Below are 15292 nucleotides of genomic sequence, written 5' to 3' on the forward strand. Positions count from 1 at the left end.
TGCATACGGAGCTCCTGGTGATTCATTCGACGACTATGGGCGCATGGCCGAGTCCACCAGCATAGAGTGTTTCTACAAGTTCTGTCGGGCAGTGGTGGCAGTGTTTGGACCGTAATACTTGAGAACACCCAATGCGGAAGACACTGCTCGGATCCTAGCACAGAATGCAGCAAGAGGATTTCCTGGGATGCTTGGAAGTATCGACTGCATGCATTGGAAATGGAAGAATTGCCCATTTTCTTGGCAGGGGATGTACAAAGGCGGTTGCAGTGTGGTACTTGAGGCGGTGGCCACACGGGGCCTCTGGATTTGGCACTCCTTCTTTGGTATGTCAGGAACTCACAATGACATCAACGTGCTGCAGTGCTCTCCTGTCTTTGCCAAGCTTGTTGAAGGTCATTCTCCTTTGGTGAACTTCGAGATCAATGGGCGGCACTACAACAAGGGGTACTATCTAGCTGATGGCATCTATCCCAGATGGTCGACATTTGTGAAGACGATCTCAAACCATGTGCCAGGAGGCAAGAACGCCTGGTTTGCGAAGGTTCAGGAGGCTTGCAGGAAGATTGTCGAGCGGGCATTTGGTGTGCTCCAATCTCGATTTGCTGTTGTCCGGTACCCCGCTCAGACCTGGTCGAAAGATCAAATGTGAGAGATTATGACTTGCTGTGTCATCTTGCACAACATGATAATCGAGAGCGAGCAAGAAGACCTAGTGTTTGAGACTGAACCATACTACAGGCAGGGTCCTCTAGTCGAAGTTGATCCCCAGCTACCAGCAATCTGGACTGCCTATCTCAGTATGCGTCAGGAGATCCGAGACCCACAGGTGCATCATCAACTGCAGCAAGATCTGATAGAGCATCTATGGAGGCTCAAGGGCGACGCCGGGCGCTACGTGTGATGAAATATGAGTTTTTATTTGTTGAACTATATAATTTGTATTGAACTATTTGTTGTTGTACTATTTTGTTGTAGTATTTGATATTTCTGTGATAAAATATGTGATAAAAAAATTTATGTGCATAATTGAACGCCAAACAACGGCGAGCCACACCGAATATGGGCCTATTGTCGCCCATATGGGCTCTTTATTCACTAAGATGAGGCTGAAAAGTGTGCCAATTTCGACGCCTGAGGGCGACGACTGAGCGCGAAACCGCCCCCAGCGCCGATTGTATCGCCGGCTCGTCAGGGGGCGATTTTTATGCGTCCTGGGAAGCGAATGGCTAGAGATGCTCTTACATGTGTGAAAATTCAAAGTCAAGAAAAAAGAATCGCTCGAACCGACTCGCCTTCCTGTCTTGCCGCGAACGAAACGATCAAGGACGCGGAACCGCCATCGGCCAGGGCATCCATAAATACGGCCCGGGGCTGACGGCTCATTCGTTTTCCCCCTCGCCTTCTTCTTCCTTCTCCGCTCCGATCCGCCGCCCACTCTCATCTCATCTCCGGGCAGACACGAGGGATCGCCGGCAGGAGACGGTTCAGTTCGAGCTCGAGGCCGCGGCAGCTCGTTCGTGCCAACGTACGTGCCGGATGCCGTAACTGGTTTCTGTTCCGTACTACGTTACTGCTCTGTTTCTTGCTTCCTTGCATGATCGTGATGCAGAGCAGCAGAGGAGCCATGAACCGCGCGTTTTAGCCTTTTCTGAGCCCGCAAATCACGCCTGGTCGCCGCCGCCGCCGACTGGTCGGACGGGCAGAGAGAAGCACCGCCGGAGAAGAAGAAGAAGAAGAAGAAGCTGGATCTGGGAGAAGGGATCAGGAGCACCGCAAAATGAAATTCCACCGCTAATTATAACCTAACTAAAAAGAATCTGTTTAACTTCTGGATTCAGGGTTTGCTTTGCTCAAGCAAGATTTACATCTTTCGACGCATCAGTTCCTTCCCCTCTTTGCAGTTGATTCGTTTGCTCTGTGAGTAATGCATGCGACGGAGATGAACGTCACGACCAATTACTGCTTACTACTGCTGCTAGTGCAGGCATGCGTCTGTGTCACTGATGATTCACGGCTTGGATGGAACGGGCTTCAAAACTTGCCTGCTTTGGTCTATGCAAATGCAGCTCCGTTTAATCACAAGTTTACAGCGCGTCTGTTTTGTTTGCGTCGATCGAAACAGTAATAATCTTAACAAAAATTCGCAGTGCAGGCCTGAACATCACACTCCCAAAATCATTCAGAGTTCCAATCCATCCAGACTGGTACATTTCGAGATGAGAAGCACAGTCCATCCTCTTCTTGTTGTGGTGGCGGTGGCGGTGATGATCCTGTCGCCGTCGCTGTGCCCCGCAGCCACTGCATGGGGCATCTTCTCCTCCTCCCCTAAACCCACGGGCCAGACCGTCGCCGCGCCAACGCTGCCGGACGACGGCGGCGACGGCGGCGGCAGGATGGTGGTCGACTTCTCGATGGAAGGCGGCGGCGGCGGACCGAGGGGCGTGGAGCTGCTGGACGGCGCGCGGCGCAGGATCGCCGGCCCGGCCTCCTGCTGGGGCGAGGCGTACCGCGGCCTCTTCGCCAGCTGCGCCCACATCATGGCCGACAAGGAGCGCCAGTCGAGGCTCGCGTGGCGCCTCAGCGCCTGCTACCAGCAGGACTCCGGCCGCCCGCCGCTGCCGCCCTGCGACGACCGCTCGCGCATGGTGCACTGCCGCAAGCGCCTCTCCGAGCACGAGGAGAAGGTCTTCCTCGAGTTCTTCCTCGAGACCAACACCCTCTGCCACCAGCTCCAGTACGCAATCATATCCAATCCGCCATGATCGTCTTCTTCCTCTTCTTCTTGATTGATTTGTGAATCGTGCGCAGGGCGGAAGCGTTCAAGCAGAGCACGGAGCGGCTGGTGAACGACCTGACCCGGGCGGCAGCGGCGGCGAGCGAGAAGCTGTCGGCGATCGAGGAGAGGTCGGACCAGATCATGCAGGAGTCGAGCAAGCTCCAGGGCTCCATGTCGTCGATCGTGTCGCAGACCGAGAACCTGGCCGCCGCGTCCGACAACCTCAAATCCCGGATCGGCGACGTGCTGGCGCAGTCGGCGGCCATAGCCGAGCAGTCGAGGCAGATCGCGGCGGCGCAGGCGGGGCTGAGGGAAGGGCAGGAGGAGATGCGGGGCCGGATCGACGCCGGCATGGCGCGGGTGGAGGAGGAGTACGCGCGGCTGGGCGAGGAGATGGTGAGGCTGAAGGAGGAGGCGGCGGGGATCGAGCGGGAGGTCAGGGCCGTCGGCGACGCCATGGCGGCGCGGATGGAGGGCCTGCAGCGCACCGCGGAGGAGATCGGGACCGCCGCCGGGCAGTCGCTGGAGAACCAGCGGGAGCTGCTGGAGGGGCAGGCGAACGCGACGCGGGCGCTCGGGGAGCTCCACGGCTTCCTGAGCCGGGCGCTGGAGGAGAGCAGGGAGGCGATGCAGAGGCTGGCGCGGTTCGGGCGGCAGCAGCAGGAGGAGCTGCTGTCCCGGCAGGAGCAGCTCCGGCGCGCCCACGACCTCCTCATGCGCAACTCGGAGTCGATCCTCCAGGCCCAGGTCTTCTTCTCCCTCCTCTGGTCTGGTACTCTGGTTTGCAAGACGTGCTGAACCGCCATTGATCCGGAGCTCGATCGGTCGATGCGCATGCATGCAGGAGGAGTTCAGCGCGAAGCAGGCCAGCATCTTCGCGGCGCTGGACAAGCTCTACGTGCTCCACAACGCCATCCTCGTGGAGTCGCGCTTCATCAAGGCCTTCGTCTTCTACAGCTGCGTCGTCTTCCTCCTCTACCTCCTCACCAGCGCCAAGCAGACCTTCGCCATTAGAGGCCAGCTCTACTTCGGTAACACACATCTTCTGCAGACTCCGATCATCGTTTCCTTCGCTCCATCGGATCATTTCTTCATGCGTTTCTTGGATTTGACCAAACCAGGTCTGTGCATCACGCTCGTGGTGGAGGTCGCGCTCATCAGGCTGGGGGGCGCCGACGACGACCTCAGCAGGCCGTTCTGGGTCGTGTCCAAGGTGCTGCTGCTCCGGTCGGCGTTCCTCGCCGCCGCCGCCGCCCAGATCCTGCACGCCATCTTCGCCTTCAAGTACGGCAGCCCGTGGAATCCCGATCTTGAACCGCAGCGTCACAGTACCAGTACGTTGATCTCATCTGATTTTCCATTTTTATGCTGCAGGGATTACGAGGTGCTGAACCATGAGCTGCTCCAGACGCTGGTGGAGAAAGTCCGGGCGATCGAAGACAACGCCGCCGGTGAGCTTTTCATCCGCCGTCCCTTGCCCGCCAACTGGTGTTTGGATTTTGGAACGTAATGCTGGCGCCGAATCTGAACTACTAGTAAGTACTTATCATCATCCTCTGGTCCAGGAGACAAGATGTGTCCATGGGGGACAGGCAGTGATGATGAAAGTAGCCTCAGCGACTACTCGTGGGTCTTCGACGAGCTGCAGGACGACGTCGACAGCGAAGTCAACCCGGACTTCGTGCTCCGGGAAGATGACATCTGCAGGAAGGGCCACGGTTTCCGGGAAGAAATCGGCGAAAACTCACTCTCAGCGCCGATCGCCATGAGGAGATACAACCTTCGGGCACGCATTACCCCACGGTGACAGGCACGGAAGTAGAACATATATGTGCAGAAATATTGCCCGAAGTTGAAATTGTTAAATGTCAGCATTTTGCTGAAGAACTGAAGGACAATGCGACAACTTTTTTATAAACTAATGTCCAAGTTGTCTGAATCTACAACTTGTGAAGTCATAAAGGGAAAACAAAAAGCTTGGACAAAACATCAGATTAAAGAAATATTCAATCTAACATGAAACATAACTCGAGAAATATTCAATCTAACAATGAAACATAACTTGAGAAATATTCAATCTAACAATGAAACATAACTTAAGAAGTGTCCAATCTAACATGAAATATAACTGCAGTAAGAGTTAACAGTAAGTTGCAGTGGCATGCCAAGTAGACCTAAAAGTTCCATTACTCACTCAAACGAATCTAACATGACATATAGCTGCTTGTAACAAATGAAAAAGGACAACCTAATGTACAGAATTCGACTAACTGAGCTCCCTCTCTCCCATCTATACACTGCGGTTTGAAAAGAATCCGTACATGGAATGAATTCATGGATCTTGAAAAAATTCATCGCTGCTTGCCTTGGTCGTATAATCAGATCTCCCCAGCTTCCAGGAACTGTTGCTGAGTAAATTGTCCGTATTGAAGAATTTCTTATGCACCAAATATCACATAATGTATCACCGAGCACGGGCAGTTGATGGTTGTTTCGAAGAGCGTCCGGACTTGTGTTTCCGTTTCTGGTTGCCCCCAGGAGGGTCCACCAGCGGTCCAGACCAAGTAGGCACGGCGGTCTTGTCGTACGGAAATACGGTACTGAATGAAGACGGGTCTGGGGGCTCAAATGTAGGTTCCATGTGATTCGAACAACCCAACGGATAGCCGAGTGCACCATCTTGATGTGGTGGAGGGAACTTTTCGCTCTTGCTCTTCGCATTTGCATGCGTTATTAGCCTTCTTTTCTGTAGAAGGGTAAAGTTGAGTCCAGATTAGCATTTGCAACAGCGGACATGGCAAGCAGAAAAAAAGGCTCATGCAGAAATGAGAAACTGTAACTGGTAGGGAACCAAGATAACTTGACATACGTCGATATTTGCTTGAAGTTCAGCATTTGCCTCTGGTGCTGGAACAGCCCTTGGCCGATCCCGCGTCCTTGTCTTCCTAGCTCCATCACCATTAGGTCTACTACCAGCAGCTCTTAAACTGTTTTTCATCCAATGAATAAGCCAGTAAGCAATTTATACAGTGCAAAAGCTCAAGCTTATATCAGCCAATGAACAAGGTCAAGAGGTGGAGAAATAGAAGATATTTACAAATATTTTCGGAAAGAAGCTTTAAATATACACCAGAAAGGTGAGACAAATTGTTATATGACAGCATGACTCATGATGATGTCTAAGCAATTATTCCCAACAAGCTCCCAGGAATACAGGAATCTTGGCAGTTGGCACGATAGTCGAGACTTACTTTTTAGTACTACAAATAAGTATACGGCTAGCACCCACTGAAGTTACCTTTTGAATTAAAGAAATGTTATTTTTCTTCCTTATATCCTGCTGTGCTGTACAGTGTTGTCAAGTTATGCTTTCCTGTTATCAAGTTCATCGCAGCATTCTGCAGAAGTAGGCTCCTACGGCAAACTAGATTTTAGAATACTCCTGTAACTGTATTCCTAACTCTACTCTATAACTTCCAACAATTTCTTCGGCACTCTTTTCTCTACTATCTTATATAAATTGGAGTTTCTCTACTACTATCTTATAATTGGAGTTGGTGGTGGTAGAGACGAGTTCACCTCCCAACTCCATCCCAATCCACCTCATCCATCCAGGGCCTACCAGATCCCTTCTGTCCAACAAGCCACCCTGTCACTCATGTTTTGCATAGTAAAGTACTCCCTCGGTTCCAAAATAGATGACTCAACTTTGTACTAAAGTTAGTACAAAATTGAGTCATCTATTTTGGAACGGAGGGAGTATTTTATAAGTACATGACATTACATTATTCTTTTTCGCGGCATGAACCAGCCAGTCAATCCACCAGAGGATTTTCTTCCTGCAGCGGCTCCTCCCCAATCCGCATGCTTCGACTGCTACTCCAAATTTCCATTGTCCTAACTTTCAAATTTCAAAATCCAACCACGGGTATGCCGCTGCAAATCTTACCATGGTGCTCCCATGGTCACTGTGGTTACGCAAGTGCAGCGTTGCCTGCTTGATTGAATTTCTTTTCTCCACATTGTTGCAAGTGCAAGTGCAATTATTTTTGTGGTTCCATAGCAACGCACGGGCGAATGCTAGTTTGTTTCAACGGCCCATCTATGCCATATGACTCTGACTGTGCATGCTTTCTAAAACCACTACGGCCCTGTTTGGTAGCAAAGTATTTTCTAAGTTTTCTGTGAATACTATAGTTTTTTTGATTATCACAGTTTTATTTACAGTGAGCTGTTTGATTGCCCCTAAAAACTGTGGTTTTAATACTACAATATCGGCAAAACTGCAGTTTTTTCTCTGCATAAAAAAAAGAACTCAAGACCTCTTTTTTTAAAACTGAGCAACCGAAAAGAACAATGCAATGCGTCTAGCTTGGCTGTGCGGTTGTAGTTTGTGCAGCTTTATGACATGGTGAAGTTGCTGCCGGGTGCCCTCTTTGGTAACCTACAAGCCCTGAGCGTTGGTGTTCAGTGGAGGTCACTTTGTGCTATCTTCCGTTCTTATGCATCCAGATGGCAACGACTAGCTAGCTAGAAAAATGGCTGCTCTATTGCTGTGTACATGGCCGTTCTTAGTCTGGTCAGGCATGCAACTACGCTGGTAAACTGAATTGTTCGCTAGCTAGCATTTTTAAGTCGCTGCACCAAACAGGTTCTCAGTATCGTGAATACTCTGAAATATTATGTTGTGTCAAAACCACGGTATTTGATACCTACAGGATAAATTACTGTAGTTTTTTGATACTTTGGTTTTTACAATACTTTACATGTTTACATTTCTATGTTGTGAAGAGCTTAATGACATTTTAGAGCATCCACAAAGATAAGGCAAACGCAAATGCAGAAAATCAACACAAGTTTCTAAGGGAAGGAAGGAGTGTTAGGATGACAAACCGTCTAGCTTCTTCATCTCTTCGTTTTGCATCCATCTCTTTGCTTGGTGGGTATTGGGGCAGACTTGATGGATCACAAGCACGAGGTTCCGTTTTAAAGAACTGTGTTGGTAGTGTAAATAGATGTAAGTTATCAAATACGGTGTAACAACAAGGAGCAGCAATGTAGATACTTCATAAAAAATTAATTAAATAACTAGCCCTCTACCAAAGTGTTGGCAAAAAACTTAAATTATATCAAAATTAGAATTCGGGTTCTGTCTTACAAATACCATGTTAAATATCAGAATCACATGATAAACTCTAGACAAATTTCGAGCATAATTTCATGGACCTATATGAACCTAAAAGTTGAAACTCTGAACAGAGGAAAAACAAGATGCGGTGATCTCAATGAGATTCCAATGAATTGGATTCAACTCTAACATCAAGAGGGCATATAACTAATCAAATATCAATATTGCAAGTTTAAACGGATACAGAAGACGCAATAATCTAATTTATTGACGCGGCGCATTGAAGTTCCATCTATTGCATGACTAATTTATTTGTCATCCTTGTGTCAATATCCAACGAGTTGAGAATTTCATTCTTGTTACCAATTCACATCAAATAGGAAAAGAATGGTAAATACTCAGAAAACTTACATCACTATTTAATGCATCAGTTGCTGTTAAACGATCGGCAGGATCAATTGATAGGAGTGTTTCAATCAGCCGAAGTGCTGATTGCGGGAAATCTTTGAATGTCTCTGCTATTCGCCTTTTGTACGGCTGCTGGGGCTTAAATATGGTTGCATGAGGCAGCTTTGATTTTTTCCAATATTCTTCAGCGGGGGATCCGCATAGCTTAAATATTTTATGCAACTGTTCTACCTGAAAAGAAGACATGATTAAAAAACATTGTAAGTATACAATTAAAATAATGTGGGGATAAAGTATTACTATATCACTTAAAAGTGTAACACAAATAGAATTGAAGTATTCATGACAGATATGAACTGCAAACATGCAACAAAGTATTAGGCACTGATTCGGTATGCTTTAGCAACAACAACAACAACAACAACAACAAAGCCTTTAGTCCCAAACAAGTTGGGGTAGGCTAGAGGTGAAACTCATAAGATCTCGCAACCAACTCATGGCTCTGGCACATGATAGCAAGCTTCCACGCACCCCTGTCCATAGCTAGCTCTTTGGTGATACCCCTGTCCACACATATTCGGTATGCTTTAGCATTTCCACTAAACTTTCTGAGACAAACTCACACATATGATTTTCAAGTATGCAGTCTAAATATTTGCAAAGATACTGGTAGCCAAAATTTCAACTCCATTCTTGTCCAAAATGACAGCTTTTATAGGACCAAAGGGCATATATGATAAAAGAGTAAAGGTTATAACAAAGTAATAAGAGCTAGAATAATCTTTAACATTTACTCCAGTGGTTTTTATAGCAGTGATAACATAAAAATTGTTCTTCACCATGTTCTATGTTGCCACATTTCGAGGAAAACTGTTATGCCCGATGACCAATAAAGAACAGGGGCGTACCCAGGTTCAACTACCCGGATGCACAGGACACGGGTGCAAGATTGTTTTCTTGGTAATTTTTGTGTATAGTATAGTGTGTGACACCACATTTTTGGATGGGAAATATGTGTGGTTTTACACTGAGACACCGGGTCAATTTCTCTCTGGGTCCGCCCCTGATAAAGAACAACATAATATGTGTGGTTTTACAGTGAGACACCGGGTCAATTTCTCTCTGGGTCGGCCCCTGATAAAGAACAACATTTGGAAGTAGTGCTTATTCTATCTGAACATGCTCTAAATTGTATATCATTTTCATCAGCAAGGCCATCTTGCACGAGACCTGCCTTAAAATGTTAACAAGGTTTGCATGGAATGGTTGACAAGCTATGAACAACCAGCAAAATCACACTTGACAGAATCAACTTTAGTAACATTTGTGGGAAAAAGGCAAGTGTTCCATAGCTAACCTCGGTCCGTCCCGGCATAATAGGCTTCCCAGCCAGCAGCTCGGCAAGGATACATCCGGCACTCCACAAGTCCACGCCCACTCCATAATCTGTAGCACCCAACAGCAGCTCTGGTGGCCGGTACCAGAGTGTCACCACGCGACTGGTCATCGGTTGCTTATGGTTCGGGTCGAAGAACGACGCCAGACCAAAGTCCCCAATCTTGAGCACACCGTCGTCATCCAAGAGCAGATTCGAGCCCTTGATGTCACGGTGCAGCACTCCCTGGTTGTGGCAGTGCTCCAACCCTGACAGCAGCTGATGCACATAGCACTTGACCTGCGGGGCATAAACACCTCGGTCAGACTCGATTAGCTACACCACAGCACACTCTAAGTAATATAATTTGTCACTATGTGGCTGCTCCAGCTAAGTGGGATCTTGACCTGGGGCAGTGTGAACTTGATGTCGGGGCTGGCGGCGAGGCCGGCGAGGTCGTGGACCATGTAGTCGAAGACGAGGTAGAGGCTGCAGGACATGCGGGAGGTGACGAGGCCGTAGAGCTTCATGACGTTGGGGTGGTCGAGGCGGCGGAGGATGAGGATCTCCCGGGCCATGAACCGCACGCTCTCGGGCTCCAGGTTGTCGAACCGCACCTTCTTGAGCGCCACGATCTTGCCGCTCAGCGAGTCCCGCGCCTTGTACACATTGCTGTACGTCCCCTGCCCGATCTGAAACACCGCCGGACTCGCTCGTCAGACCCAAAACAAAACAAAAAAAAAACACGAAATTCCTCCGGCGGGCGCTGCTGCCGCGGCACGGATCACGGGGGAGCGGGGGGCGCACCTTGTCGATCTTCTCGAAGGTGTCGGCGCGGCGCGGGGTCCAGCCGTTGATGGCCTCGCCGGCGACGGCGGAGAGCCAGGCGGGCCAGCCAGCGGCGACCTGCTCGCCGCGCGCCTTGTTGGCGAAGCTGCCGCCGAGGCGCACCTCCGGCCCGTGCCGCGACGACCGGGACCGCCGCTCCCGCTTCACCGGCGCGGCGACGGCGACGGCGGCCTTCTCGCCAGCCTGCTGCCCCTCCCCCGCTGCCCCCGCGGCCGCAGCGGCGGCATCGGGGGCGGCCCCCTCCTGCTTCGGCGGGGGGTTCCGGCGGCGGGCGGCGTCGGGGCTGGGGGTGGAGGCGGCGGAGGGGCGGCCGTGCACGCAGCCCATGGGGACGGACGGACGGGTCCTCACCGGAGACGGCGCATGCGGGCGGGCGGGCGGTGTCGCCGGGAGGCCGCGCGCGATCCGGGGGGGGAGTGGCGCCGGGGTCGAGGGGGGGTGGGGGGTGGTGGGGGTGGGGAGTAGTAAAGTCGGGGGCGCCTGGCTGCCTGCGAGTGAGGGGAACGGGAACGGAACGGAGCTGGTGGCGGTGGGGATGGAGGAGTGGAACCCAACCGGCTCTGCTTCTGGTTTTGGTTTGACTCGGACGGGTCTGCTCCTGCACCTGCGCCTGTGTCTCTCTGGATGGATGTTTCCTGCGCCCGTGTCACGTTCCTGTCCTACAGAACCGCCACAACGCCGTAGCCCCCATGCAGGATAGTTATAAGACCAACTCCACCGCGCGACCCAAACAGAGTCTGATTTGAACAGATTTTGTCTCTTTGAGACGACGACAATACGTTTGTCCATATCCGTATTTGTCCGTTGGGTCATGGACGTGCCCAGCGCGCAGCCGTACCCCAAATCATGTCCGGAGTGGACGTGATTAAAAAACAAAAAAAAACTTAAATAAAATGCTTAAAAAGTAAATAAACGCACTTAAAAAAACTTAAAACATATATAAAGTTCACGGCTACAAAACGGCCTAGTTTCATGCCGCACTTAAACGGTCCAGTTTCATAACTAACATAAAAACAAAATTAAAAAAAAAGCCGCCCGCGCTACTGTCGCGCCCGTCCATACCCTGGCCGTCGTCGTCGCCATCTTCAGTGGCCGCCGGTGTCGTCGTCGCTGCAGAGATCGACGTAGTCCGGCGGCGTTCAGAGATGGGGCGGCGGTCCGCGATGCACGGGGGCGGCGGGCTAGAAGGTGGCCGGTGCCTGCACCACCTCCTCCCGAGGCGAGGCGTCGGGCTCCGGCGACCGCGACAGCTTGGGGCAAGTTGCCCCCCACGGCAGCCGCCATCTGCTCCGCTGTGCAGGACCAGCTCCACCCCTGGCCAACCAGGCCCGGGTGGAAGGCGGCCACCGGCGGCTCCTCCGTCACCTCCTCCTTCGACAGCATCTGCAACTCGGGGATGGCGACGTCGCCGGCCGCAGACATGGCCACCGTCTCCTCGAGGGCCGGCCATTTGCGCTCATCGTGCGTGTGCATGGAGTCCTCCATGACACGCGCCATGAGCCGGGCCTCTTCCTCCACTGTCATGCGAGGAGGTGGAGGTGGCGACGGAGATGGGGAAGGCGACGGCGTGGACGTCAGGCCGCGCACCCGCGTCCGCCCGTGCACCTCCCGACGTGGCCGTCGTGGCCCCGACACCGTGCTGGCGAAGTAGGACGCGCGCCGCACGTCGTGCTCGTCCTGGAGCCAAGTGTCTCACGGAACGGAGTCGGGGGCGTACCTCTCGTCGTTGAATAGGTCGTCGGTGAGGAGGCGGCGGCGGCGCTTGATCTCATCGCGCCGGGCACGGCCGCTCGCTGGCACCGGCAGGATGGGACCCGATCCGCGGAGAGGTGCCAGTTGTTAGGAAGGTGCACGTCGCTCCATGAGACCGGCGTCCTCGTCTCCCAGTACAAAAAGGACGGCGATCCTTCGTTGTGCGGATGACAGGTGGGGTCATCCGCCCGTGCGCATTTATGTTGGCGGGTGGGAGGTAGGTAGCCGCCTGCCACGCGGACCCGACGCGGACGTTCGCTGTCTGCCGCGACCCAAATCCAGCGCAAGTTTACGCTTGAAATGGGTCGGACTGGACACAAAACGGACCAGATGGGTCCGGGCCGTCGCGCGCTGGCCCGTCTCATTTGTCCGTTTTACCCCAAACGGACGGGACCGGACAAAATGGGGTTGCGAGATGGAGTTGGTCTAAGGAAGAGAAAAATGCTCCCTCAAAGAAAAGAAAGAGGAAAATGCATAGTAACAAAAATAAGTTGACAAATACTCACTCTGTCTCATAATGTAAGACGTTTTTTGACAATTGGACGAAGGGAGTAAAATGTAGCAGTATTTGATTATTCGTTTGCGTTTCTTTTCCTCTTCTCGCGATTTCGTTTGTTTTTTACCGCCTTGGATCCGGATGGCATTTTTCGTGATGTTGACGTGTCCTTGAGAAGGGCATGTCGACCGGTAATCGGTGTGCAGACGGTTATATTTTGTTTGCAGAGGGGGTATAAATGTTATGGAAGTATGTTCATGATACGTCTTGTTTTGTAGTAGTAGTTTCTTTTCTTTATAGCATGTCGAACTTAGAATGCTCAGTACAATTTCAAAAAGGGCTTACAATTTCTTTATAGCATGACGTATCCTCGAGAAGGGCATGGTGATATTTCATGGTGTACGCGCGGTGTATGTACATCTGCGGTTGTAGACGTCAACGTACAAGATAAATGCCCACATACCCTTGACTGCGAGAGGGTTCTCGGTGAAAGCGATGGCAAATTCAGACTTAGTAGTCGCTATAGGTTGTGTGCATGGATCCGTCATGTTTTTCATGAATAAACTATGTGACGGTGATACGGTATAGATGATGACTCATTTGCAAATTTATGTTTTGGGGGAAGAAATCTTTTCGTCGAAAGGTCAAGAATTTTTGTTCTCATGTAAAATTCCCTCTGGATCCATTTAATGAAATCATAACCATGTTAAATTCTTGAAATGATCCCCACCCATGCTGAGCCATATACATTTTTCTATCATGGGATGATTGCTTCCTCCTTTTTGGATTTTTGCTTCTCCTTTTAAGGTATGTGTGGCAGCGCAATCAGGCGGTGTCGCCCGGAACAGAGGAAGGGGGGCGATTCCAAGGCGGGGGGAGGGGGTGAGGCGAGGGAAGGGGAGGGGGAGGTGATAGTGTTAGAAGTAGTAAAGTTGTGCTTGGCAACCTGCGAGTGAGTGAAAGCGGGACAGAGCAAAGATGGTGGGGTGGAGGAGTGGAACCCAACTAGTTTTGACTCCGACGTGACAAGTCTGCTCCTGCATCTAAATCTTTCGTGGATGTTTTTTGTGCATGTGACACATTCCTGTCCTACAAAACCACCACAACTCATGTAGGATAGTCAAGGAAGAAGAAAATTATATTAATAAGATAGTTGAATATATCAATATTGATCATTATTTTGTGTTTTCTCTTGACGGCTATTTCAGGTTGTACTGCATCGGATCCAAAGTATAAGTTTTTCGTGAAAATGACATACTCTTCGGAAAGGTATGTCCGCGAGTAATCCCTGAGTGAACGTATTGTCTTGAATGAAAATAATTCCACATGATAAAAGGATACTCGTGATAAACGCACTAGTATGAATTTGATAGTTTGGGCGCAATTAATTTGATTACGGATGATCAAACTTGGGAAACGTCTGCATAATATACAGTTGTGAAGGACTTTTTTGAGCGAAAGTCGTCAAAGAAAGCTCTGACGGTGAGAAATTACGGACTTAATTTTCAGATCAGACGTAGTATAATATATAAAAAATAGACAAAATGGTATTCGATGTGTATGTACATAGTACTAGGCGTCAACGTACACAATAAATGCACACATACGCTTGACTATGAGAGGGTTCTCATCGAAACCGATGGCACGTTGAGACTTGGTCGCCATAGGGTGCGCATGGGCCAGAGACGACGCCAAAAATATTTTATGGATGACTCCGTGACCAGTAGTGATCAGTAGAGATAACGACACATTTGTAAATTTATTATGTTTTCGGTGAAGACAATTTTGCATCGAATGGTCAAGGAATTTTCTCATGTAAATTTTCCTCCTAATCCACTTAATAAAACCACATGCATGCGTAAATTCCTGAACCCAACCGTCCTTGTTAGACCATAGTATAGTAATATAGTATAATTTTCTATCGTGCATGATTGCTGGCTCCTTTTTGGATTTTTGCTTCCCCTTTTGAGGATCTTGTGATATTCTTTTCCCTTTTTTCTAGGGAGACTTGTCCAGCCAACAATAAGCCAAAGGCTGGATAATAATGAAATGGAAAAAATAGCATAAAGGCCTATTGCTTGCAATTTATATTAGGTTGCGGAGATCACGCTAGGGAGGAGGCAATAAGGCATTAGGATTAGGGTGATGCATTCCGGGCTTTTAGGTGTAGCCGAAAGCCAAAAATGCTTTAAGCCTTTAACAGCCTTACATACAATAATAAACAAGTAAAAACATCCACTTGTGCTTAGCAGGAGCTTGACTGCACACGTCGTTCTCGCCCGGCATTTCATACGCTTTTCTGCACATTGTCAACATGAACAACGGGAAATGGACAAGAACCACGTATGTACTATCCTAATCCAACTTGGCACGTAATGGAGTACTTGACAGATACATATACTGTTTTCTTTCCAATAGAAAATTGGAAATTGGAAAGTAGCAGTAGATGCCGAATTGACCTGACAGCAAAATCCTTGGCAGTGGCTTGGATTGTGCTCCTTCCAT

General features: G+C 49.9%; 2 protein-coding genes across 2 annotated transcripts; one reads left to right on the plus strand and one right to left on the minus strand.

The window, feature by feature from the left end:
* Positions 1 to 2072: 2072 nt before the first annotated feature.
* LOC125535758 (protein GAMETE EXPRESSED 1-like) lies at positions 2073 to 4663 on the plus strand. The gene is made up of 6 exons (XM_048698833.1): positions 2073 to 2737; positions 2812 to 3526; positions 3624 to 3810; positions 3901 to 4063; positions 4154 to 4230; positions 4345 to 4663. Exons 1-6 carry the CDS (start codon positions 2220 to 2222, stop codon positions 4584 to 4586), a joined length of 1902 nt encoding a protein of 633 aa, XP_048554790.1. The 5' UTR covers positions 2073 to 2219; the 3' UTR covers positions 4587 to 4663.
* A 220-nt stretch (positions 4664 to 4883) lies between these two features.
* LOC125535759 (probable serine/threonine-protein kinase At1g54610) lies at positions 4884 to 10984 on the minus strand. The gene is made up of 7 exons (XM_048698835.1): positions 10498 to 10984; positions 10098 to 10382; positions 9673 to 9990; positions 8319 to 8546; positions 7673 to 7773; positions 5649 to 5766; positions 4884 to 5525 (listed from the first exon to the last, which is right to left on the minus strand). Exons 1-7 carry the CDS (start codon positions 10864 to 10866, stop codon positions 5244 to 5246), a joined length of 1701 nt encoding a protein of 566 aa, XP_048554792.1. The 5' UTR covers positions 10867 to 10984; the 3' UTR covers positions 4884 to 5243.
* Positions 10985 to 15292: the final 4308 nt, after the last annotated feature.

This window comes from Triticum urartu, chromosome 2 (assembly GCF_003073215.2).
Source record: "Triticum urartu cultivar G1812 chromosome 2, Tu2.1, whole genome shotgun sequence".
Classification (NCBI taxonomy): Eukaryota; Viridiplantae; Streptophyta; class Magnoliopsida; order Poales; family Poaceae; genus Triticum; species Triticum urartu.

Coding starts and splice junctions, on each gene's coding strand:
- LOC125535758 (XM_048698833.1), top strand. CDS start 2,220: ATGAGAAGCACAGTCCATCCTCTTCTTGTTGTGGTGGCGGTGGCGGTG. Junction 3,527..3,623: donor AGTCGATCCTCCAGGCCCAG/GTCTTCTTCTCC, acceptor GCATGCATGCAG/GAGGAGTTCAGCGCGAAGCA. Junction 4,064..4,153: donor CACGCCATCTTCGCCTTCAA/GTACGGCAGCCC, acceptor TTTATGCTGCAG/GGATTACGAGGTGCTGAACC.
- LOC125535759 (XM_048698835.1), bottom strand. CDS start 10,866: ATGGGCTGCGTGCACGGCCGCCCCTCCGCCGCCTCCACCCCCAGCCCC. Junction 9,991..10,097: donor TCAAGTTCACACTGCCCCAG/GTCAAGATCCCA, acceptor TATGCCCCGCAG/GTCAAGTGCTATGTGCATCA. Junction 5,767..7,672: donor AGAGATGAAGAAGCTAGACG/GTTTGTCATCCT, acceptor GATGAAAAACAG/TTTAAGAGCTGCTGGTAGTA.